The sequence below is a fragment of the Grus americana genome, chromosome 11, assembly GCF_028858705.1.
Source record: "Grus americana isolate bGruAme1 chromosome 11, bGruAme1.mat, whole genome shotgun sequence".
Lineage (NCBI taxonomy): Eukaryota > Metazoa > Chordata > Aves > Gruiformes > Gruidae > Grus > Grus americana.
In genome coordinates, this window is record NC_072862.1 from 8306541 (window position 1) to 8331121 (window position 24581).

At 52.3% G+C, this 24581-nt stretch overlaps 1 protein-coding gene across 5 annotated transcripts in view; it reads left to right on the forward strand.

The window, feature by feature from the left end:
- PRICKLE2 (prickle planar cell polarity protein 2) overlaps window positions 1-22195 on the forward strand; it is a 106529-nt gene extending 84334 nt beyond the window's left edge. For all 5 annotated transcript variants that reach the window (XM_054838123.1, XM_054838128.1, XM_054838124.1 and 2 more), the window contains 6 exons: window positions 1617-1730; window positions 3499-3636; window positions 4011-4214; window positions 5901-6087; window positions 8325-9188; window positions 19425-22195. In XM_054838123.1, coding sequence (XP_054694098.1) covers window positions 1617-1730; window positions 3499-3636; window positions 4011-4214; window positions 5901-6087; window positions 8325-9188; window positions 19425-20293 — 2376 coding nt within the window. In that variant the 3' untranslated portion in view covers window positions 20294-22195. The remainder of the gene's footprint in view (window positions 1-1616; window positions 1731-3498; window positions 3637-4010; window positions 4215-5900; window positions 6088-8324; window positions 9189-19424) is intronic.
- The last annotated feature ends 2386 nt before the right edge of the window (window positions 22196-24581 follow it).

Here is a 24581-nt window from a genome sequence, read left to right on the forward strand (position 1 = left end):
TAACATAACAAAATCCTTAGCAGTCTTTCTTTCTTTCTTTCTTTGACAGTTTCCATAGCTGGTGGGTCTGTTTCTGCTGCGCCTTAGGAAAACAAATTTAGGGTTTCTCAGTGGCATATGCTCAGCGCGTTCCTCAGCTTTGTGACCCAAGCAGTTCCCTTGTCATCAGCACTGCAGAGTTACGAGTGGAAATCTGTTAAAAAATCTCCTTTTCCACAAAACCTGATGATGGGAAAGGTGGCTGTTAGGGTCAGTTTGGGGAGGAACCATAAATTGAGAAAAGCAATTGCAAGCACTGGAGCAGCTCTGCTCACAGGTAGCTCTGAACGAGACCAAGGAGTGAGCTGAATGCAGAGTAATTCTTCCTGAATAATGCCGGTTTTGGATATTTATTCTGGAATAAAAAGTGATTTCTTCCTGTTAAAGGTAACTCCCCGTATGAAGCACCCCGAGCAGCCTGTGAGCCCCATTACCTGCCTCTGCATCCCCATCCCTCCCGGTGACCCGCGGTAGCTTGTCATCCCGCAGATGCTGTGAGGTTGTGTGGCACAGAGGGTTTCTCTGGGGAAGGCCAGTCCAGGTGGTGCTTTCTAGGCCAAAGCCCAAAACTTACAGCGAGGGAAAAAGCTGATCAGAAGCCGCTGCAAAGCGAGTGTCGTTTGGGAAAAGCCCTGCGAAAGCTGCAGGCAGTGCAGCCGCTCTGAAACGAATTGCTGCAGTGTGTGAGAGCCCAGGGAGCATCTCAGGGGGTCAAACCCAGCACACAAAGGCAGAAAGCTGTATGCACTGGGAAAAGTTTGCATCTCTCTAGATGAGCGCAGATTTAAGGAAGCCATCCAGCCCGCTGCTCCTGCCCAAGCATCCAGAGACATCCGAGGCAGCAGAGACTCCCGATCCCAGTCGAGCAGTGAGAGCTTTCCCTTACCTTTACCTTCTCCTGCTTCTTCCCAAGCCGTTCAACGTCACCATGGCCATTTCGGAGCTGATCCTCAGCCAGCGAGTCCCATCCCGGTGCCCAGCCCGGCCCTTGAGTACACGTCCCAGGTGTGGCAGTCGGAGGAGAGACGCTGGGGTTCGGGGTGTGCTTCCTCTCCGGGCTGCCACCAGGCTCCTCCAGCGCCGGGGCATGCCGTGCCCCACCGTGCTGCCTTTTTAATAGCTGGGTTTAATTATACGCTCCGAGACGAAAAAGAAAAAAAACCAAGCCTTCCAACAGATTTTTATCTGCTGTTTATTTCCACAAATTGCTGCAGAAAAAAGCCTGGAGGGTTTTGATGGAGGTGGAGGCTGAGATAGCCGGCAACACAGAGGCTGCCGGGGCGCAGCCTTTTTAACCTCCCCTGCCAAGGCAGGTGCCGACACATCCCCGCAGCCAGCGAAACATGCTAACGCTATGGAGGCTGACCGAGCAAACGGTAACGAGCTCCGCCGCCTCACCGGGGCTGCCACCCCTCTTTCTCGGTGGAGAAAAGGCAATAAAACCGAAGCAGCGCACGGCTGCGTTTCCCTGCTCGAAATCATCGGGGAAAGCCCGGCGCCGCTGGCTCGGGGTGGCTGGTGGCCGGGCACGGGCTCGGCCGGGGAGCCCCTCTGCAGTCCCCTCTCTTGCTCCGTAGGTGCACCAGTACTACAGCTGCCTGCCCGAGGACAAGGTCCCCTATGTCAACAGCCCGGGAGAAAAATCTCGCATAAAACAGCTTTTGCACCAGCTGCCGCCGCACGACAATGAGGTTAGTAACCGAAAAGCGTCCCTGGACATCCGTAAGGGCTGCGGGAGGGGAGGGGACGCACCTCCTGGGGTTGCTCTTGTTGGAAGCATGGCTGGTCCTTCCTCGGTCCTTTCTCAGCCCTTTCTGCTTTTTGGGGGGATTTACTTGGAGTTTGATCATGTTGCTATTTAAGTGCCATATTTGCTCACTGCTTGGATTGTGCTGGAGGTGGGGAGGGAGTTGTTTGGTTCTAAAGTTAAATTTTTTTTAATGATCTTCCTTCCGTTCTCTGAAATAAAAGCATTTTCTCAGCACTCGGAGGCCAAAGCCACATTAAAAGTGTCTTGAAATGCTGTTGAGATCAGCTAGAGCCAGATCCGAAGTTGCAAAAGCCTTTTCCCAAGTGCTGCTTCCGACTCACCTCGGGAGTGGGAGTGCGTGTGCCGAGCAGGGGTTTCGCTCGGGCTGAGCCTCGCGAGCTGGGAGAGCCTGGCAAGCCGGAGGTTGAGTCAAGACCAGTCAGAGCAAATAAACCTTCCTACGTCTCACAAGAAAGATGTGAGGCAGCAAAAAGGGTCCGGTCTTTGGCGTCCCGTTCTTGCCAGTGAGAACGCTGGCTTCTGGTAACCCACAAAATTTCCCTGTGTAAACAAAAAAAATTATTTTCGTGCTGCTTTCTGAAGAAGCCGCTCTGGAAAATACGTGCAGGTAACTTGTTTGATCTAGGTCAGATTTTAACAAGTTTGCCTGCGCGTGGCTGGGTGCCACGGGCACAGTGCGGTGCTGCCAGCACCGGGGGAGCTCCAGGCACCGGGCAGGGGCTTCTTCCCGTGCCCCCTCGGGTCCCAACCTGCCCGCCTGCCTTCTCTGGCAGCCGCTGAAAAACCCGCAGCCTCCGACGGCCGGAGAACATAGCAATAAATACACACGAACGCTGCTGCTGCAGCCCGTGCTCTTGCAAGCTGGAGGCACGAGCCTGGATGTATTTGCTGCAAACTGGCAGATTTTGCATCCGTTCCCCCTCGTGCTCAGTTTTGAAAATTCGAGGTGTGTTGGTTGCTCACGTGAATGATCCTGCTCGGCTCCGTGAGCCTTCTCTCCCACGTAACGGAGACTGGGTTGGGCACTGGTGCTACACGTGGCCACCTTGGCTCTTCAGTCATGTTCTCCGTTGAGATGCAACCAGCCAAGAGCTAAGCCTGCAGGATGAAAATAGCCAGGAAAACCTCAGAGTTTTATAAGCTTCGGGGAAATTGCATCATTCATTGTTTGTATCCTTTTATTTTACTTATTACCTTATTACCTTCCGACACAGAGGTTTTGCATATGTGCAAACTTGACCCTACGCTGGAAGTATAGCTGGAGTTCCCAAATAGCTTGAACTCCGTCATTTACACAGGGAAAACAGGCTGCGCTCCTGGAACGCCAATAAAACGTTTTGAAACTGCTGTAAGACCTCTGCCCTAAGGAGAATGCAGAAAGACCATCAGTCTGATTGCTGGGTCTGGGTAAGACTCAGAGGACCCAACTTTTAAGACTTTCCTACAAACCTACCACCCGAAGAGCAACCCTCCTCCTGCCTTTTCTTCTCATCTCTACTTCTTGAAATTTTGGCCAGCCCCTGGGCTGACTGAAGCCCAGACAGCTGCATTTCTCCAGCCTCCCAAGCCAAGGACGGAGTCCATTTGCGTAACCCCCTTGCAGAGGTTTGCAGAGCCCACGGGTCCGTGGCTCGCTGGCTGGTGAGCCAGGGACACCCGTAACACCGAGCATCGCTTGTGGTTTTTAGGTCCGCTATTGCAATTCATTGGATGAGGAGGAGAAGAGGGAGCTCAAACTCTTCAGCAACCAAAGGAAGAGGGAAAATTTAGGGAGAGGCAATGTCCGGCCATTCCCCGTAACCATGACGGGAGCCATCTGCGAGCAGGTGGGTAGCAGCTGATGAACTGGCACGAGCGGGACGGCTTTTTAATCACCAAAGTTAAGCGAAGCTCGCAGGAGCAGCACCTGCCCCATGTTCCGCGCCAGCTACAAGCACTGGGGTCCACTGGGGTACGTGCCAAGAGCACCCCGCGATATTTGATGTGGAGCAGTCGCTTCGGCTCCTGGCCTTGTGCGGGGCTGCAGGGGGGGGGAAGCTGTTGATATCTTGGCTGTAAAACGGGGGTGAAAAGAGATTAAGAGATACCAGAAAGGAGCTGTGAATTAGCACCTTCTCTGCCGTGGTTGCAAAAGCAGCTGGCTGGCGATGGGCGGCAGCGGGCTCGCCTGCCCCCCGTTAAACACCAGCTTTTCTGACAGTGCGGCGGCCAGATCAACGGGGGGGACATGGCTGTCTTCGCCTCGCGAGCGGGACACGGCGTTTGCTGGCACCCTCCCTGCTTCATCTGCAGCGTCTGCAACGAGCTGCTGGTCGACCTGATCTACTTCTACCAAGACGGGAAGATCTACTGCGGCAGGCACCACGCCGAGTGCCTCAAGCCCCGCTGCGCGGCGTGCGATGAGGTAAGAGCCAGCTCGCCACGGATGCTGCCCGCGGGGATGGCGCGAGAGGGTTCCCCTTGCCAGCTGGAGGGTATTTCCCCTCCATCCGCCCTGGCCTCTGCATGGAGGCGTGCACACAAAATACGATGGTTTGGCTTTGCCAAGGCTTCATGCAAGCTTTTCCTGGGGTTGCAGGTTAGCATCTCAGGGATTTTTAGTTGCAGTCTGCCTAGGACTGTTCTGGAGAGGTCCTTGTCACCACGCAGGGAACTGGGGGGGCTTTCCATGAGCGTTTCCAGTACCAGCACACCCCCTGTGCTGTGTGATTTTAGCCCAGCTGTGCATGGTGGTCCTCCCTGCTCCTCTGTCTCCCCAGAAGAAGCCTCTGGTGGGATGAGTGCCGTGTTTCCTACAAGACAGTAGTGTTTGAGTGCCCGCCGAGCTGAAACAGGCTTTAAGTGAGGAGATCAACGGGCTATAGGAAGCTGAACAAATGGAATACAAAACAAATATAGAAAACCATGCAGAGTCGCCTCTGAGCATTTCTAAAGTGTCAATCTCTGTTTAAAAGGCTGGTGAAGGAAATTGTTCTGGCTTTTAAAGTTATGAAAACCATAGTGTGGAAAACCATATGTACTATAAAATGCCATGTCCCATCTATGCAAGTGTGTAATAGTAAATATCCAAGGCTATACGCACTTCAAATATAAAGAACATTGACGTATGTATCCAATTAAATTTGTAACGTTACCAGTAAAAAAACAACTCCTAACCATTCGACTGGCCCTATTTCCTTGTGGCTTAGGCTGCGTAAATTTTTTTTCATGTACTTCTTATCCTTGCAAATTCTCATACAAGTCTTTAATTCAGCTCCCTCTTTAACACGCACTTCTTCCCTGAAACATCCGGCACTGATTGCGAGAAAGAGTAACTGAGGGGTAAGAGGAACCGCAGGGGAAAAGCTTTTGTTGTGACCTGTGCCAGGGCAGAGAGCCAGGGAGCAGAGCTGGCCCACTGCTTGCTCCCCCAGCTTGGCTCTGGGAGTGGAGATGGCACGGGGATGGGAAGCAGAGACAGCAAGAAAGCGTCTGCTGGAACCATTTTAGGTGGCTGTTTCACCAACCCACTCTTAACAACGCTCCGTGCCTCAGTTTCCCCACTGCTATGGTGACTGTGATCATCTTTATAAGCATGCAGGTGGGGTAGAGGCAATGGTGAGGAGCCAGGTAGCTCCACCTTCTCGCCCCTCCCGAGAGCTGCCACTTCTTGTGTTTTCGCTCATCCTTTGTACTCAGGTCCCTGTTTCAGAGACGAGTAAATGTGTTTTAGTAAGTGGCTGCGCTGTTCTTCAAAAGTCCACCAGATCGATAGGTTGTATATAAGCATGTTTATTACCCTGATCGACCCCTCCTGCTGATGGATGTGCTTGCGAGCTCTGCCTTAACGCTTTGGAGTCTGTGCACTGACACGATCCTCAGGTATTTGCATTTTAATGGATTTCCTTAAGAAGTGATGGGTGCCCCTGCCGCAAGGCAAGCCGCGGGACTTTCCTGTGCAGGATGGGAGGGTTCGCTGTGAAATTTGGAAGTTGTATGAGCAAAGGGGAACAGCCGCTGTGCGCGGGCGGGAGACACAAAGGTTGGTGCCCACGTCCCAGGTCCCCTTTCTGACCAAAAAGCCCACGTTTGTGTTTCCCCACCCCTCCAGATCATTTTTGCCGACGAATGCACCGAGGCCGAAGGGCGGCACTGGCACATGAAGCACTTCTGCTGCTTTGAATGCGAGACGGTGCTGGGGGGGCAGAGGTACATCATGAAGGATGGCAGGCCCTACTGCTGCAGCTGCTTCGAGTCCCTCTACGCCGAGTACTGCGACACCTGTGCCCAGCACATTGGTAAGCGCCCCTGCGCTCGGCTCGGGGGAGCGTGGTGCCGGGAGGGGAGCAGGGCAGACCTCTGCTTGGAAGGTGGTTTCTGGCAACAAGAGCTGTTGCGTTAGGTCTTTGACAGCGACCTGGGGCTGCGGGCAGGACTGCCTGCAGCTGGGGTTGTGCACCAGCCCTGCAGCATCCAAAGAGGCTCGTGCCCCTCTCGCATCTCGCCAAGGAGCTAGCACGGTAATTTGTTTGGTTAAGCCACTGCTTATCCCTTTTTGTGGTCAGAGAGGGGAGGACGATCAGAGAGCAATCTCAGGAGCTGTTGCTACTAGGGAAAGCTTTCTTGGGCCTAATAGAATGCACATTTTTTTCCCTTTAAATCTCATTTTCCTGTAAACAGCCTGACTCTCGGATTTTTCCCAGCCAAAGGATTGCATGAGTTAATGAGGAAAGATGCTTGTTCATTAGGCATCATTATTGTTTCTGTTTGCCTTTTTTAATCAACACGCAGATAGATGTTCTCAGACAGAAAGAAATAACACATCAGAGTCAATCTATGTTTCTGGAACAGTGATTGAAAGGTACTTTATTCTGGGGGTCAGCTGTCCCCCCAGCACTTGGGGGGTGATAAACCAGGCGGGCTGGGAAGCCACCTCGCTGCTCTCCCCGATCCTGTTTGCCACTTGGCTGAGCATTAGCTCGCAGGCGTGCAGGCAGCCCTTTCTTTGTCCGTGGAGGTGAGCTCACGTGTTCAAATAATTCATACACTGCAGGGAAAGAAGAAAAAGAAAAAACAAACCATTTTGCTCTCGCGCAGCGGCCAGATGGCACAGGGGGGAAGGCTCAGGGCTTCAGCGAAGCACTTGGGAGGATGTGTTTGCTGTGACCTGCAGCACATCCTTCCCAAAAGCTCAGCTGTGGAGCGGTGACGAAGCAGCTGTTAACGCTTCTCGCATGCTCCCTTCTCTCCTGCTTCCCCCATCTGCTGTCCTCCCGGCCGGCCGGCTGGAGCCTGCTGACTGTCAGGTTTTTGGGGCAAAAATGCCTGTTTTGGTGCACGTCTGCACATTTCTAGCAAAGGAGGGACTTAAGACTTGTAAGGCTTGGGTTGGGTATCCAAGGCTTCGAGTGAGGAGGCTGTGCTCCTTCCTCTGCGAGATGGCTTTGGGGCATTGGAAAAGGAGCTGATAAAATCCCACCCACTGTCTTGTCTCACTTTTGTCCACAAGCGTAGCACTCCAGTCTATATATAAAAACATTTTGCTCATTATAAGGGAAGGAAAAAAAAAAAAACAATTGCACTGAGGCAAACGTAGCTTGGAATAAAACGGACCGTTAATGTACTCTTCATTTGAAAATTATCGGGCAGCATTCAGCCCCCCCAGCAACACGGCTGCGGCGGGTGTGCAAGCACCTGCAGGGCACATGTGCGGTGCGGCGCCGTGCCATGCCAGCCAGCCCGTGCCATGCGCGGCAGTTTCTTAGATAACAGGAGCTTTTGCCATGAATGGCAGCTTAAACAGGCGAATAAATGTTATAATTGAAACCTCGGGGGCTTTGCTCACGGCTCTGACCGAGAGCGCTGCACATGCACCGGGCACGTGCTGCAGCAGCTCTGGCCGGTGGCTGTGAGCAGCCCCGGGGTTTCGCTGGCGGGGCGCAGGCTCTCTGCATCAATTCCTTTACCTAACCCAAGGGGTAACCTGGGAAATGTGGCTGGGTACGAGGCAAGGGGGTGCACTCAGATCCCTGGGACCGGCTCTTTCTGCTCCCTTTTGGAGAAGGAGCCCCAGTAGCCAAAATGAAGTTAGGATGGGGCTGCTGTAGCAGCGAGGGACAGGGATGTCATCTGCTCTGTTCCATACTTAACCAAGGCAGCACAAATTCCTCATTATGGTTCAGTTGGAACCTTTTTGGGTTTTTAAGTAGGCAGCATATTATTGCTTTGACTTCAAGGACTTTACGGAGAACTTCTTGCATTCCTTTGCTTTATGATTGGAAATATCCCCATTTAATACGAAATAGCTCAAGGCTTGGTCCTGCTGCCTTTCCCGACGTTGAGTAACTCACGAGCAAAGGCCTGCAGCCTGCAAGGAATTAGAAATGGGCTTAACTTCATGTGTCGGAGAAACCCTGCTGAAGTGCTTTCGAGAGCAAGCCTGGGTGCCTGTCACTCGTAGGGGATGCATGAGTTAAGTGCAGCACAAAGTGATGTACGCGGGCTGACTCTGATGCTGTGCGTGTTCCCCCTCAAGGTATCGACCAGGGCCAGATGACGTACGACGGCCAGCACTGGCACGCCACCGAGACCTGCTTCTGCTGCGCGCAGTGCAAGAAGTCCCTGCTGGGACGGCCCTTCCTGCCCAAGCAGGGGCAGATCTTCTGCTCCAGGGCCTGCAGCGTCGGCGACGACCCCAATGGCTCCGACTCCTCCGACTCAGCTTTCCAGAGCGCGCGAGCCAAGGAGTCCCGCCGCAGCGCCAAGATCGGCAAGAACAAGGGGAAGGGCGAGGAGGGGGCACGCAGCCCATGCAACCAGCTGCAGGTCACCTCCAACCGCCTCTCCACCGACGTGGACCCGCTCTCGCTGCAGATGGATTTGCTGAGCCTGGCCAGCCAGACGCCGAGCCTCAACAGGGAGCACGTGTGGAGGAGCAGGGACGAGCTCTATCACTACGGGAGCAAAATGGAGCAAAGTCAGTCCCAAAGCCCTTTGCAGCTTCTCAGCCAGTGCAACATAAGGACCTCCTATAACCCCGGCCAGGTCCCGGGCTCGCAGCCGGATTTATGGGCAAAACATTTCAGCAACCCAAAGAGGAGCTCCTCGCTGGCGATGAAGGGCCACGGCGGCAGCTTCATCCAGGACTGCAGAGAGGACTACTACTCGGGGAGGCTTCGCTCGCAGGAGAGCTACAGCGACATGTCCAACCAGAGCTTTCCCGAGACCAGGGGAAGTCTGAAAGTCCCCAAGTACGAAGAGGAGGAGGAAGGCGGGATGCCGACGCCGCAGTGCCGCACCCGGCACCCCATCAATGCCCTCAAGTTCACAGAGGACCTGACGCCCACCGAGCAGACTCCCCGTGGCTCCATGGAGTCCCTCGCACTCTCCAACGCGACAGGTACGTCACCGCTGCTCCTGTCACCCTGTGGCCACTCCAGGACCTCCTCTATGTGACGGGGTCCCTTGTGCTCAAGCTCAGTGCCACAGCGGGTGTCTTCCCGTTACAGGGGTGACCGGCAGCTTGGGGACCACCGCTCAGGGCCAGGGGTTTGCCTGCCCGGCCCCGGTGTGCCTGGTGGCCCCCTCTCACTTTGCTTGCTTGTTTACCAAATGCAGGGCTTTATAGATGGCTGGCCGTTCTGTGTAGCTCAAAACAAATGTTTTCAAGCTCTTTAATCCTCCCTTTTGTGAAGAGAGGGGGGAAATCAAGGCCAGCTGCTAACACAGAGGCAGATTCCAGCCTTCAGCACTTGAAGAACTGCTCTCAGCTGCCCTTGGGGGCTAAAAATATTTTTAAATGCTTTGAAATAGGCCCAGTTAACCCCTTTTGCATGTTAGGCAGTCCTCGAGTGCATGACTCGTTAAAAGAAATTCCCCCCCTCTACGCCTGGCTCTTGTTCTCCTCTTCCCCGATCCTCTGATGGAAACTGCAGGGAACAGCCAGGCGAGATGCTTGTTCCACCAGGCTGAGCCCGTTTCTCGTGCGCACATCTCAGGGTGATATTTCTCAGCCTTCTCACCCCAAAAGTGTTTGGGTTTCATTTTGCGACTGCGGGGATGGGTGTGTGTGCACAGACGCGTCTGTGGCGGGGGTCTGGTCTGCAGCCCGGCGCTGGGCAGGCTCAGCCCCCTGCGCACGCTGTCCTTCTGCAGCCTGCTGTAGTTTGCGTTATCAGATGGCCGTGCTCGTCTGGCACAGCTATTGCTTGCTTCCAAGTCCCTCAGCAGAAGACTTCTCTGAAAGGAAAATATTGAGCCTGGTTTGCTTGCCAGAGACACTGCCTGCCTTTTTCTTCACCTCTCTTCAGCTTTTTTCCATTCCAGCCAAGCATTGCTTGGACTTGGACAGGTCCTGGACCTGCTCCCTGCAAAAGTAGTCCGTCTGTCTTGCTGTCACCAGCAGTGAGCAGCCTGCGAGGTGTTTGGTACCCGCTCCCGAGGGTCTCCCACAGGATGCTGGCACCGGGTGGTGGGGATGTGCCGGCGAGCATCGCCGGGCCCCCAGAGAGCTGAGCTCTGATGAAGCCGAGCTCTGTGCCTCTGCCCTGGACAGACAGGTTTGCTCTGCTACACCCGTGCCTCCTTGCCCCGCTCCTGCGTTTCAGCGTGTTTGTTTAGGGAAGTTGCCAGCCCGGTGCCAAGCTGTGAAATGATCTCTGTGTTCAGCCAGGATCACCCTAACCAGCGAGTGGTAAAGCAGAAGGGGAGAGGAGAAGCTAATGAGCTGGAGAGGGGTTTGCTCAAACAGCCTCAGATATACACAGAGGAAAAATAGATGTGAAATGGCGAGGGAGTTGGGAATTGCTCTTTGAAACAGGATTCTCCAAAGCAAAGCCCCGTGTTTCCAAAGCCACTCATGTTCCTGAAAACTTGTATTGTGTAAAACCCCGTCAGTACAAAGAGTCTTGAGCAACATCCAGTTCAGATGAGCAAACCCTGAAGTCTGAAGTGGTTGTTGCGTGCTTTGGAGCTGAAGTTTAACAAGTTATTTGGGATACAGGTCAAGAGACGAGAAACGTGGCAAGGCCTTTATGTTAGAGTGAAAATCATTCTGTCTTTCATTTTAGAAACCCTTTTTCACAATGCTGGGAGGGAGAACTTCCAAAGGCATCCATCCTCCGTATGTAGCCAAAGTATGAATTTCCTTATGGGCAGTGCCTGCCTTAACGACGCGCTGCTTCCCTGCTTTCTGGAGCAGATGCTCAGCATGATGGGGCTTGCATCGAATTTAAGCAGTTCCTCTGCAGAGTGAGGTGATAACATTTTTATTAGTGTAAGATACTAATAATTTTCTTTGCTCTGGGACCTGGCTCAGCACAAGCTGGGGGCACTGCGGCAGTAACAGGCAGCTCCCCCAGGGCTGTGTGTGCAATTAAGGAGGACACATTTATCATGCCATTTAATTGGCAGCGTTTTGAGGACAGGGAGATTCAGTGACCTGGCTGAGGTCTGCCAGAGCAGGGAGAGCAGGTTGCCCAGCAAACACGCCCATGAAGCTCCCCACCAGTGCATCCCAGGGGTCCCACTCACCCCATGCTCTGCGCCCTGCACACCCCAGCTCTGCTTTGCAGAAAAATCCCAGGCATCCAGGTACAAGGGCCCTTTGAGCTACTGATGCTGCACAGTTGCTCCACCTTATAAAGTGAAATAATTCACCCTGCATCCATCTAACATTTTATGGCATCACTGAAAACGTTCTTTTTTTATAAGGAGCTGAAGGGCAAACAGTCCCTGACCTGCAGCGCGCATGTTAAAAGCTGGTCCCTCCCTGGCAGCAGATTTTGCTGTGATGTTTCTATTACAACTTAACTACTAATTAGCAGATAATACACAGGGCGTGCAGCAGTAGTCCCTGTCCTCTGGCCAGAAGGCCACCTCCTGTGAACAGATGTTGTCCCTATAAAATGTATTCAGTGCCAGATTGGGGGTCACCCACTGAGTGGGTCAAGATCTTCATGACTCCAAGTCTCCTGCAAGACCCCAGGTTTTCACCTTTCCAACCAGGCTCTACTTAATCGCTTTAAAGCCAGTTCCCCGTGGGTTAGTAAAGAGGTGTGACACCGTGTTAATCCTGGGCATTTGCCCTTAAAGTGCTTAATTGTCTCTGCTGTGTCACCGTGGGTAGTGGTGCACCAGCAGACACTGGAGTTGCAGAGGCAGCTGTGACCCTCCTTGTGCTTTGTTTCGGGGTTTGAATTAAATGGGAGTGTCTCTGCTGTCCTCTGGTTTGTGCTTGTGTAATTGCCACAAATGCTGATGTGATTTAAACACGTCCACTGGCAAAGGGCAGAGTTTCCTGCTGGTGGAGGGCACCTCTCCTTTCCTTCCACGTTTCTGTTTGAAAATCCTTTTTCTGCCATCAGCTGAAGGCTACGACAGACTCTGATCCACTACAGCTTCTTGGAGACTGGGTCTTCCTCCTGCCCGACATGGCCATTAGATGGAGAGGCAAGGAACAAAAAATATTTCCCAGCACATTTTCCAAGAGAGAGCTCATATTTTGCTGATTTTATATTATCTTTTGTATTTTACTTCCTTTGGCTGCTTTTGCCTTTTTTTTTTTTTTTATGGCATTAGCAACAATACAAAACAGCGGATGCTGTAGCAATGTTTACCCTATAACTCCCTTCATTAAGCAATCCGGATGATGCTAAGATGGAGTTTGTCCAGGAAGCTTCTCTCATGAGGAGGAGCCTGATCCTACCAGAGGTTAATCACTTCCCAGAAGATACTTGGTCCATCACAGCCCTGCTCCCAGTGCCTGCGCTCTGCCTTGCTCTGCTTGTGTTCGCATCGCCCTCTAAAAAGGTTTTGCAGGCAGTGTATGTGCCTAGCAGCTGAAATTAGAAATCAAGAGCTGATCTCTACTGATTCCAAGCAGTCATTTCCACAAAATGCCAGCTGGTCAAATAGCCCACTTAAGAAAGTACCTGCGGGCTAAATGTTGTTCTCTGGGCACGGTCTCTGTGCGCAGCTTGCAGAGAGCAGGAGTGCTTTGGAGGTAGAAGTCACGTTGAACTGTGACACTGTCCTATGCAAAAGGAGAAATAGATTTTAGGTATTTCTCCTTGAGAAAATGAGTTTAGGTGAGGGTAACAGCGTCATCTGTCACAGGCATAAATCCAGGAAAAAAAGATGCCAAACTGGTGCCATTACAGGGCGGAATGTGATTTTACATGTATGGCACGTGTTTCTCCTGTCACGAGATGCCCAGAGGCCCCAGGTAGCTTGTTTTTCCAGGACTAAAAACCAACTGTGATATACCCAGAAAGCAGAGAGAAAAAAACCGTATGAACGTGCACATGGGTCAGCGCTGATCGCTGTGCGTCTGAGTTGCAGAGTGACCTGATGGCATCAGTTGTCTCCAGGCCCCTCTTCTTCCTCTGCCTGAGGAGCGGCTGAAAGCTCGAGGGGGAAAAGGAAAACCCCTCTTTCTCAGAGCCAGGGCGTATTTGCCAAAGAAGCATTCAATGGCCCAGCCTCTCCTGCACCAAGGGCTTGGAGCAGCTCCTGAACACCCTCAGGGATGGCAGTGAGGGGCTCAGAGTGAGCGGGGTGTGGGGGCTGGTCCCCATTCCCGTGTCCTCAGTGGCACAGCATCCCGTGGTGCTCCTCTCCCCCTGGGCTGGAGCGGGGGGCTGCCCCGGGTGCTTCAGCTGAGTTACACAAGCCAGAAAATGACACATTGGCTGTTAATGACTTTTTCTAAGAAAAAGGAGGCTCCCAGCTCTCCAGCATGCTCCTCCCATCCTCTCCCCCAGACACAGGCAGTGTAAAACTGCTTTCAAGTCAGAAGATGGGCTCCCTGGGGGGATTTCTTGCAATTTTGAGTCTCAGGTATAACATTCTCCAATCCAAGCCAGGTCATTTCAAAACCCAAGATGTGAAGACAGAGGTTTTCCTTCCCAAAGGGCCAATGCCAAAACATTATGAAACTGGCAGAAATGTTTCTTCTCCCCCTCACCCCTTCAGTGTCACACGTGGACGTGCCAAAACATGCGGGGTAACGACCAAAGCAGAGGGAGGGCCAGAATGGACTTCTGGAAGGAGATGACGTCAGGGGAAGCGATAGCGCATCATCCCCATCCTGGCCCGTTGGCCATCCTGCCTTGTCTGGGGAGAGCACAGGAGACTTCTTTCAGCGAGCCGGACAGAGGGACTGATCGGGTGGGAAATACACCCTGACGTGTTTGGGATGGCACACGGGGGACGCCGTGGGAGGCTGTCGGCACCGCGACCCGCTTGACAAGCGCTCTGCTTTCCCCTGAATTGTTTACTTTCCATGATTTCCAGTTATATAAGGGTTCTGCTTTATTTCTGCACACCCCGAGGTCGCTCAGAAGGGAGACAAGGCTGAGCTATAAACAAAGCCCTGAGCAGGCTGTTTCTCCTTAAGTTCCTTTTTAGTTCTCAGGGTTGAACTTGAAATAAACCCTATTTCAGGGGTGGTGGGGATGTGCCTGCCCGGTGCTATGGGGGAGAAGACACTCTGACATGGGGGACCGGCCACGAGACATGCTGCACCGTCCCCTCCTGTGCCTCTATAGCTGCACTTAAACACTGGCCGGCTGGGCGCAGAGATTTGGTGCAGGCAGGCACGTGTATGGGTTTCAGGTGGTGAGGACTGCGATGCACAGGTATATGTGTACACTATGATAAATGTAAAGGCAAGAAGCAAGCGTCAGCATAGCCCTGTTTGTTTGCAATATCCTAAGTGAGGGCGTTCTGCATTCCCCCGCCGGGGTGAAGCAGACGATGCTGTCTCTGCAGTGGGATGCTGCCTGCGGCAGAGCCTCACCCCGGGTTAGCCCAGCTTCGTGGGGAGTTTCATTTAATGGGGGCTGGGAGCTGCTTCCCATCATGGGGGGGCTTCATTCCCAGGCTCACACCCAGCGTACGTGCTCTCTGTGGCCCCTCTGCTGTCATTTGCTGAGTGGTTTAATAATTCATAATTAATGCAACTTGCAGCCCCGGTTTAGCAAAGCGTACAGTGGGATTTAAGCACCTCTGAGTGCTTTGTTGTGGCAAGGTTGTAGAGGTGATGCTCACGAGGAATATCTTTGTGCCGTTGCTTTGCTTATTCAGTTGTTATTTCCCTTGGCAATGTTTTATGGGATAAACATAGTTCTTAATATGGGTGGGGAAGGACTTCAGAGGGGATCGTACAGCATGTTCTTAGCAAACCTTAATGCTAACCAGAAACGTGCTTTGTGTTCCCGGCGCTGTAGCCAGCTCGAGTTTTATATCGAACGCCCGCAGATGAGCTACAGCTTTCACTTGTGCTCATCCGAAAGGCGTGTGTTTCCATGGCTCCAGGGTGAAATATTGAGCCTGGCAGCCCCATGCAGTGGAGAACGGCAGCAAAATAACCTGCTGCGTCCACGTGCACCGTGGTGCTGGCTCCAATCTGGCCATGGGGCAGCCGCCGGACCGCGCTGGGAGCAGCAGGTGCCATCTCTCCTCTTCCAGTGCTGGAGCCTCTGGGGCAGCCACTGACGGATGCGCTCGGTGTCTCAGAGCATCATTTTGCAGGAGGAAAAGCTGGTAGAGGCAGCGTGTCACCCCTGGGTTTTGCACCCTTGGAAAGGGTCGGTGATGTGGTAACAAACCATCTCGCACCGTAGGTCGGAGCAGGGCTCCCGCTCCCTTGGATGGCCTCAGGAAACAGATTCGCAGGTTTCCTGGTTAGGAAAAATCCCTGCTGCCTGGTGGGATCTCCCCTCGCGTGTTCTTTCTTCCAGGTTGGGGCTCGCTCGGGTTATCACTTGTGTTCCCGGATGAAACACTCCATTAAGGGGGAGCTGCAGCAAATGAATACTGGTAATTCAAGAAGACTGCGCCTCGATGGCGTAGCTCTGAAATGGCCAGTGACCGCAGGAGAGGAGGCTCGGTGCCACCTTCGCCCCGTCCAGGGCAGTGCGGGGCTGGAGACCCGGAGCCACCCTGCCTGTGCCCGGGCATCTGCTGCCTTTGGGTGCCCAGGAAACCCTCCGGTGCCAGAGCCTGCCCCGGCCATCTTCTGCTGTGATTGCACAGGAAGAGTTTTCTTCTTCTCTAAGCTGAAATTTTCCTTGCGGGAGTTCGGCAGACCTGGAGGATAATGTATTCCTTTCCTCTTCGCAAGCATTTTTTTTCCATGTTTGAAGGCTGTTATTATATCCCCTTCGGCCTTTTCTTCTCTAGACTAAACAACCCCTGCTCTTTCAAAATTTATTCCTAGGTCATGTTTTCTAGATGAAATTTTTTAAACAAATGGTTATTGCTGTCCTCTGAACTTGCTGCAGTCAGGCTGGAGTGCTCCTGGCTTGCTCCTGCTATGCCTTGCTGAGGCTTTGTGGCTCTGTAGAGAGGGGCAGGATCATTTTGCAAGCTTTGAAAGACTAATCTGGGCCCAACCCCCACTCATGATGCCTTACACCTTGCATTGGTGTAAACGTAAAAGTTAAGCCTGGAGGTACCTTTGTGTTTTGTGTCGGTTAGAAGTCGCGCCCTTGACCTGGTACCTGCTCTGGGCACCGTAAGAGCTGTGCGGAGCTCTCGGTGTCTGCAGGGATGCTGTAAAAGCACAGCCTTGCTCCTGACTGAGTGGAAGAAACCCGTCGCTGCGACCATGAGCAGATAAAAAAAAGAATTCCCTGGCCTCACTGCTTGCTGGGTCACTTGCTAGTGTGGCTCCCAAAAAAAGGCCCTTTTTTTTTGCAGCCTGCCAAATCTGCCTGGGAAGATGCATTTGGCCCTCAGCAAGGAGCATTTCCCACTCTGTTGTATGGAAAAATGAAGCTGGTTTAGGGCTCAGGCTGGCTTTGCTGCAGTCTCCTGAGCACGGGCTCCATCACACCCAGAGCTCCATGTGCTGGCGACGGTGGTGTACGTGCTCCGTGCCGGATTCCTCTTGCAATCCACGTTTTCCCAGTGATTCAAGATCTTAAAATGTGTGTGCTTAATTATAATCAGACCGTCTGGATGAACAGCCAGAAACATCCCCTGGACCTAATAATTACTGATTAAACCTTGTGCTCCGAGCATGAGCCGTACGTGTATCGCAGGTTCCTTGTCTGAAACTGCTTCCCTCTGTGCTGGCCAACGCTTTGAAGAGGAAAAGACAAAGCAATCGGGTGTCTGCTGGAGCTGTGCGCAAGGGGCTGGAGACCCCCATCCTGCATAAACTAAACCTGTGAAGCACTGGCTCTGCCTTTCCAGGAGCCTCTCCCCAGATGCTCATTTTTATTCTTGCTGGGTACAGGACTGGAGGAGAGAGGTGGCTGTGGCAGAGGGTGCTGTCCGATGCGACCGGCTCTGCACCGCCTCGCCCCCACGACCCCTTTCAAATGATGCTGCCAAAATCAGTCTGCTGACACCGCAGCGTTTGGAGCTGTATTCCTGCACAGCGCTGCCATTGCTCGTTCTTATTGCGCTCGTTCTCTTAACGAAGGGTTGCATAAATGTCACCGAGGGCTCACTTTCTTCGGCGTCAGCTATTGTCTGACAGATCTGATTAAGGCCACGTTCGGCTGTCAACGTTCACGTTTGGATCAGTTCCGCTGGCAATCCCACTGTTATTCTGGCTTTTCAGGAGGTCTCTGCACATAGCACTGAGTTGCTTCTCCCTCCTGGGCAGCTGCTGGACTCCTCCGCGGTGGCAGAGGAGGGACACGGGGAGCAGAGCCTGATGTGGCAAACAGCATCGCTGGGATCAAAGGGCAAGATCAGGGCTCCAGCGGGGAGGTGGTGTGTGCTGGGAATCACTCGCTCCCGTGACGGGAGCAGGGAGCACAGGAGGGCAGGTCCTCGGAGGGGACGGCGAGCCCGTGCGGGGCTCTTTCCAAAGGGTGGTCAGCAGGGTTGGGTTAGCTCACTCGAGATCAGCCTGGCTTAGGAAAAAAAAAAGCATGAAGCTGGCTTGAAAAGTGTGTCCTTTTTGAAACAAAGCATGGCTATAACTTTTTTTTTTTTTTACCCTAACCTCTCCCTTTTCTCGTGGTATTCAGGGATCCCCTTTGCTTTACCTGCCTCTGTAATCATAAACTCCAGAAACATCCCCATTAACAGCAGAAAAGCAAAGGAGCAGAAAGAAATGGCTGCGGCGGCTGGGACTCGGGGAGCAAAGCCAATTCATGCAAGACCCAGCAGCGGCTTGTGCTTGAGTGCTAAAGCTCTCCCTGGTGCCACCGAGGGGAGGATTTGGAAAACCTTGCCCATCTTTGCAGAATCTGTTGATCTTTTTAAGGCTGAGTCCAAAGAAAGCCTGAAGTGGCTCATAAGCGGGGTTAGTGACAGCAGCCCTTGTTCTCGTTCAGGTTTGGCAGGCAGCGGCTGATGCCGAAGGAGCTGAGCTCTCTATGAAATGTAAGCAGCTTTTGTTAAGGGGAAAAAGAAGTTTATTCTTGAATTGTGGGCTGGGTTGTTGTTTTTTTAAATTAATTTACAAAGTCATAAATTCTCGGTGATTGCATAAGGGCTGTGCGTCATGTTGAAAATCCTGCTGATGGTGCACAGCTCTCCACATTTGGTCTGCACGGGGAGGTTGTTGGAGAGGGATGGGGAGAAGAGTGCCAAAGCAAACACTTTGCATTTGATTTGGGATGAAATGGATTTCCTTTGAAATGGCTTGCGAAACACGTTGTCCTGAGCTTGCAATGCAAGTGCTGACTGCTGCCAGTTGTCAGGCCAACACGGAGATAGTGAAAATAGTCAGAGAACACCCAGAAAACAGGCCGGGGACTAGGGCGATGTGGGGTGCGTTGAGTTTCTCATTGATGGGCAGGTGCTGAGCAGACACCCCACTTCTCTGCTGCCCGGCTAAGGAAAGGAGGAAAGCACCGTGCAGGAGCTGCGGGCTGGAGGAAAGCACCGTGCAGGAGCTCAGGGCTGGCCAGCACGTGAGAGAGACCCAGTGGGCCACCTTCCCAAGCAGAGCAGCCCATCAAGCTGGAGCTGATGTCCTGGCTCCTGCCCACGTGCAGCTCCTTGGATATCTGCAGGGATAGCCTGACCCTCCTGCCGTCCCGCTGCTTACGGGGAGCTCCGGCAGACCCTCTGGGGCTTGGGTGTTTCCTGGCCTCCTGGGAAGCCCGACTGCGTGCACGAGGCCAAGGCTGCGCCTTCAGCCCCCCCAGGGGTGTCATTCAGGGGACTTGTGCGGTGCAGCGTGGTGACAAGCCTGAAGTAGTCAGTGGGTCTGTTTTCAGCTGCCCCGACGTTATTTAGTCCTTCAAAACATGTCGTCGTTGCACAAGGTGTGGGTGCCGGATCACGGCACCCTAGTTATCTCAGCGTGCAGGAGGCCTCAGGTTACCTCTGATGCATAATTTCTCACTGGCATCCGTAGTTATTCCTATCAAGTCGCAGGCAGTGTAGACATATGGAGAAGGAAGTCGTGAAAAGCAACTTGGAGTCCAACTCAAAACACCTTAAATTGGTGTGATTTCCCCAAAGGAGGAACTGCCTGCTCTTTAAAAAAAATAAAAATCATCCTCTTGAAGGGCTTCTCAGGACAGCATCTAAACCACCGAGTTATTTTTTGAAGCAAAAGTCTCGGGCCAAACGCAGCCTTCTCCCTCCATCTCTGCTGATAGAAAATTCTCCTTCTTAACTCTTTTTTTTTTCCCCCTTCCTTTCCCCTTTCCCTGCAAAGGCCTCTCTGCAGACGGTGGAGCCAAGCGCCAGGAGCATCTCTCCAGATTCTCAATGCCTGACCTGAGCAAAGACTCAGGCATGAACGTCTCAGAGAAGATGAGCAACATGGGGACTCTGAACTCCTCCGTGCAATTTCGAAGCGCCGAGTCCGTCCGCAGCCTGCTGTCGGTGCAGCAGTACCAGGACATGGAGCCGAACCTGCATGACCTCGCCAGCCCCCTCGGGTACCGAGAGCGGCCGTCCCACGGGCGGATGCACCAGAGCTTCGATTACGGTAGCGGGGTGCCCGGGAGCAAGCTGGGGGCGCAGGAGGGCTCGAGGCACACCCCCATGAGCGAGCGCACGCGACGGCGAACTAACCTCCGGGACGATGACCGGCATTACCGCCCGCACCGGCCCCGGCGGTCTCGACGCTCCCGGTCAGATAACGCCCTGCACCTGGCCAGCGAGCAGTGCTGCCGGCTGAAGGAGAGACCCTCGCTGCGAGCCAGGGAAGACTACGACCAGTTCATGCACCAGAGGAGCTGCAGAGAGACGGTGGAGCAGGGTCCCCGCAGGGACATCTACGGCCACTGTCCCCGGACGGTGTCGGATCTCGCCTTGCAGAACCACTTGGGCGAGAGATGGGGGCCCTACTTCGCCGAATACGACTGGTGCTCGACCTGCTCCTCCTCTTCGGAGTCTGACAACGAGGGCTATTTCCTCGGGGAGCCGATTCCCCAACCCGCTCGCCTCCGGTACGTGACCAGCGAGGAGCTCCTGCACAAGTACGGCTCGTACAGCATGCCCAAGTCTTCCACGCTGGGTGGCAGGGGACAGTTGCACAGCCGGAAAAGACAGAAGAGCAAAAACTGTATCATATCCTAATGGCATCCTTGCCAGGCACCTTGGGAGAATGTAAATTAACTCACAAACTTGCACTGTTTTAGGTCATGTAAGCGCTTTTATTGTAACAAAAAAAGACCCCAAGAGAAGGGATTTGTAAGAAGGTTGTGGAGTGGCTTCTCTAAATAGTCATAATCCTGGGCACGGTGAATATATTTTGCACATCTTACTTTGGAGAAAAAAAAAAAAAAAAACAAAAAAGTTCACTTTAGCCTGTAATATTTACCCAGTAGTTTTTCCTCTTTCTCCCAAATACTGCCACCCTTTTGAGTTCTGTTTGTCCGTACGTTTTGGTTACCACTGTTGACTCTCAGCATCAGTTTGCCGGTAGCTTTTGCTTTCCACCACGTTTTTGTTTTCCATTAGCCATGTTGGTAGGTAATTTGTCCCTCTCGGACAGTGTGGGAGCCTAAGTTATTTCCGTGATTGTTGTAAATGCAATGTAAATGAGAGTTTGGAGAAAATATTTTTGTATTTTGTAATATCAGAGGAATTTCTATATCTTAGGAGTCACTGGGAAAATGCATGCACATTCAGAATTGTTTTCAGCCAGAGCTAACCAAACAGTACTTTGGACCCCCCCCTTTCCATTTCATCATCAAATTTCTGAAGTATATCAGTGAGAGTTTGAGTTTTCATTTGTTTTGAGTGCTGTTTTGGGGGGTTTTTTTAACCCTTTTTTCTGTTCGTTTGTTTTGTTCCTGGTAAATAAAAAGAGAACATTTTCTGATTCATTAAATCTTGAAGAGGCCTCAGTGGCATTTTGAAGTCTGCTCACGCCTGTGATTTTCAGGTACGCTCCATCAGTCAGATACAGGAATCCTGACAGCTGCAAAAGGGACTTTTTTTTTTTTAATTATTATTCAATAGGAAAGAACAGAACTACCAAATGTCTGCAATGTTGTAAATGACCAAAGCCGGAGAAGGAATTTTACACCTCTGTAGAGAACGCTGAAGTTACTAAACATTGAACTATTATTTGGAGTAAATAAAAGTGTAAATGGTGCAATTGTGTGATGTCAGCATGACGTTGTTTTGAATATAGACTTGTCTTATGGTGCTCTAGTCTCCTGGGTTATGTTAACTGCTGTTCATTACCAAGTGGAAGTCTCAATATCGCCTACTGCCTAACACGTAAGAGAACAACTGCGAACTGCTCCCCGCGGGCCTGATCCTGCCCTGGCCAGACGCCCTCACCCCTCCGATGCCGCTTGTCACCGGGGGAGGGGGGGCTGGTCCCCAGGGTGGGCTCAGCCCCTGCCTGCGGAGCTCGGCCAGCCCCACTCTACGTATGGAGTGTTCTATCCATAGGGCTCAGCTGTATTGTGTTATGGTGGATGTGAGTTCGTGCTCTGTACGCTTTAAACCATTGGGGTACTGCCATCACGGTGCGTGCCGGCGGATGCGCCGGGGCGTTGTAAGCCCGTGCTGGTTGTCCCGGTGCTCCCCGGAAAGGAGCGGGTTTACAAAAGGGGCTCTTGGCACCCGAAGATGCGGGTTAGTGCCTGAGGGTGTTAAGATAAAGCTGGGCTTCGAGCCGCAGGAGGGCTGAGAGGTTTAACCCGCTGCATCGCCCTCGCCCCGCGCGCTGCCGGCCCCTGCCCTGCACCCCGGGGAGGAGGGTCCCGCTGCAGGGCCGGCGCCAGCACCCCTGGGCACCTGCGGGGCCACCCCGTTGCCTACTGAAAGCAGCAGATGCAGGAAAATCTTGAAGATGGATGTCTCCATACCACAGACTATTGCTAGGAATTTTTTTGTTGTTTGTAAAGGACAATGTGATAATTATTATTCCTTTAAAAAGAAAAAAACAAAAAAAAAAAATTACACTTAAGTATATTTAAGAAAAATGTTTTTTCCAGTTGGAATAAATGGAAGTATTCATCCAAAGGGAAGAGTCTCATGTGTATGTTTTTTTGCTCTTAAGGAGTGTTGTTTAATTGTGAGTACAAAACTGGATTTTCATTTAGCTGGTCTTCCACTGAAAGCACAGGAACCCGCTGAGCCCCATCCCTGACGTGGTTTCAGTGGGCAGGGAGAGCCAGCGGATGAGCATCTCCTGCACACCACTCACCTGCCCCAGGTTTTAACACCCATTTTTTGGTGTTAAAAAAGCCAGGTCTTCACCTGGTGTAAGTCAGTGCAGCTCAGCTGAAATCCCTTTGGCTTATGCTGGGGGGAGACTTCAACCTGTAATTTATAAATAACAGCCTTTTTCTTAGAAAGACCACAGATCTTCCCATGTTTTCCAAAACAGACCTGTGTAAGTCGGGCAGGGGTATTGCTTTCAGTGACAAGCATGACATTATAACTACAGGTTATTATATAATTGGCATTTAACATGTACAATTTAATTCATTGTCAGTGATTAAAAGCACAATGAACGTTGTCTGTCAGCTCCGGTACAGCTGAGCTGCTCTTTGTACAGCGGGAGCCTGAATCACTCGGCAAACGGTAAAAAACTAATGCCCAGCCTTTCCCCTGTAACTGCCTGCTGCCTCTCCCCAGGGGTAACGTAACATGCTGTAAAGACTCCCTGCAGCAGAATTCCTGCACCTTTTCCTGTGCAATTTTGTACCAAAATCCAGGTGTCCCCGTGCATGGGACGATCTCGCTGCTAGAAGCGGCTCTTCAAAATCCGGTTCTCGCTGGACATTCCTGCAACCCTGCAGACAGCTGATGTGCAACCCAGCTTTGATGCAACACCGGAATCAGAACAGACGGGCAACAAATTGGGGAGATAATAGTGTCTCAGGTGATGCTCCCCTCTGCCGGGCGCTCCACCAGCACAACAGAAAAGTCTCAGATCACATTTTGTAAGACAGTGCTAGCAAATACTGAGTTGGTACAAATTTCAGCAGTAAAAGTGCAAACGCAGCTTCCAAACTTTTTTTATTTTTCATATGGGCTCCAGAAGTCCCATACACTTTGAGACACATGGTTTAAAAAAAAAAAAAAAAAACCACATTCTTTTTTTCTTGGCCCATTTGGAGTATGATTAACCATTTCTGACAAACCCACTGAGCTTGAGGGATGGAGCTACAACTCTGTAAAATTTTGCTCCATCACCATCTGGCCCCGCTGGTTTCCCTCTCTGCGCACACTGCGTGCGGGTGCCAGCACCCCGTGGGAGTGGGGGGCACGTACAGACATTTTCTTTCACATCTCCGAGAACTGAGTACAGGTGACACCACCTGAAGCCGAGGATGAGGGTCTGCAGGTCCGGTTTCCTGGGCGGGGGGACGGGGCACAGTGCTGGGGTCTCTGGCCGGGAGAGTGGGAAGCTTTTTGCTGGCGCCCTGGACAGCTGTGTTGCCCGTCAGCCTGGCACACTGTCAATGTTGCTTAAAAAAAAAATAAATAATAAAATCTGATCAGCTCTATTGCTGCCACAATTTTCGTCCATAAAAAAAAAAAATATTTTTTTTTTCCCTTTTTTCCCCACAAAGTCCTTGGCAAGGCCCACCCGGTGTGACCCCAGGGGATGGGCTGGCTTCAGCAGTTCCCTGGCCATCCCAGCATAGCCATGCGATGCCGACCATGGCTCTGCAAGGCACAGGGGATTCGGCTGCCTTTAGCAATCGAGCTCGGAGCGTGCATTGCCTCCATGAACTGGTCCTGAGCACGCAGACACACAACCCTTCAGCACCTATTGCCTCCGTTGCAAAGCCAACATCCACATTGCACGCTTGGCCGCAGCGTGGGCAGCAGCAGGAGCACAACATCCTTCATGTCGACCCTCCCCAGCAGGCTGGGGGGGCTCAGTAAGGTCCATGCAACACCCAAAACACCCCTGCGTGGGCAGCGTGTTGGCTCAAAAGCCACGGGAGCTGTGCAGGGAATCTTCCAGCACATTGAGGCTTGTTTTTTGGGAAGGCAAAAGCCACCCGGCCTTGAACCCGTGCAGATAAATTATAATCACGTGAGCAGATCCTCTGCGAAAGACACAGAGATAGGAACTATGAGGTTAGAAATAATCAGAAGCATCCTGATCTGGAAATTGTTATACACAGATAATCCCCTATTTGCAAATGGCCCAAGTGCTCTGGCTACGTGACCGCCACCGAACTCGTGGGAGCCGGCGAGAGTGCGAGCAGCCTGCGCTGCCGGGGCACGCACAAGCCCAAAGTGCTCGCTGGGTTTGAAAACGCAGTTGCTCCTGAAGTGCAGCTTAAAGCCAGCGGTATCGGGTGGCAGTTTAATTAATAAGAATGGTTAAATGAAGGCTGTGAAATGGGCATGCATTTAGCATCACAGTTTAATGCCCCCAAAA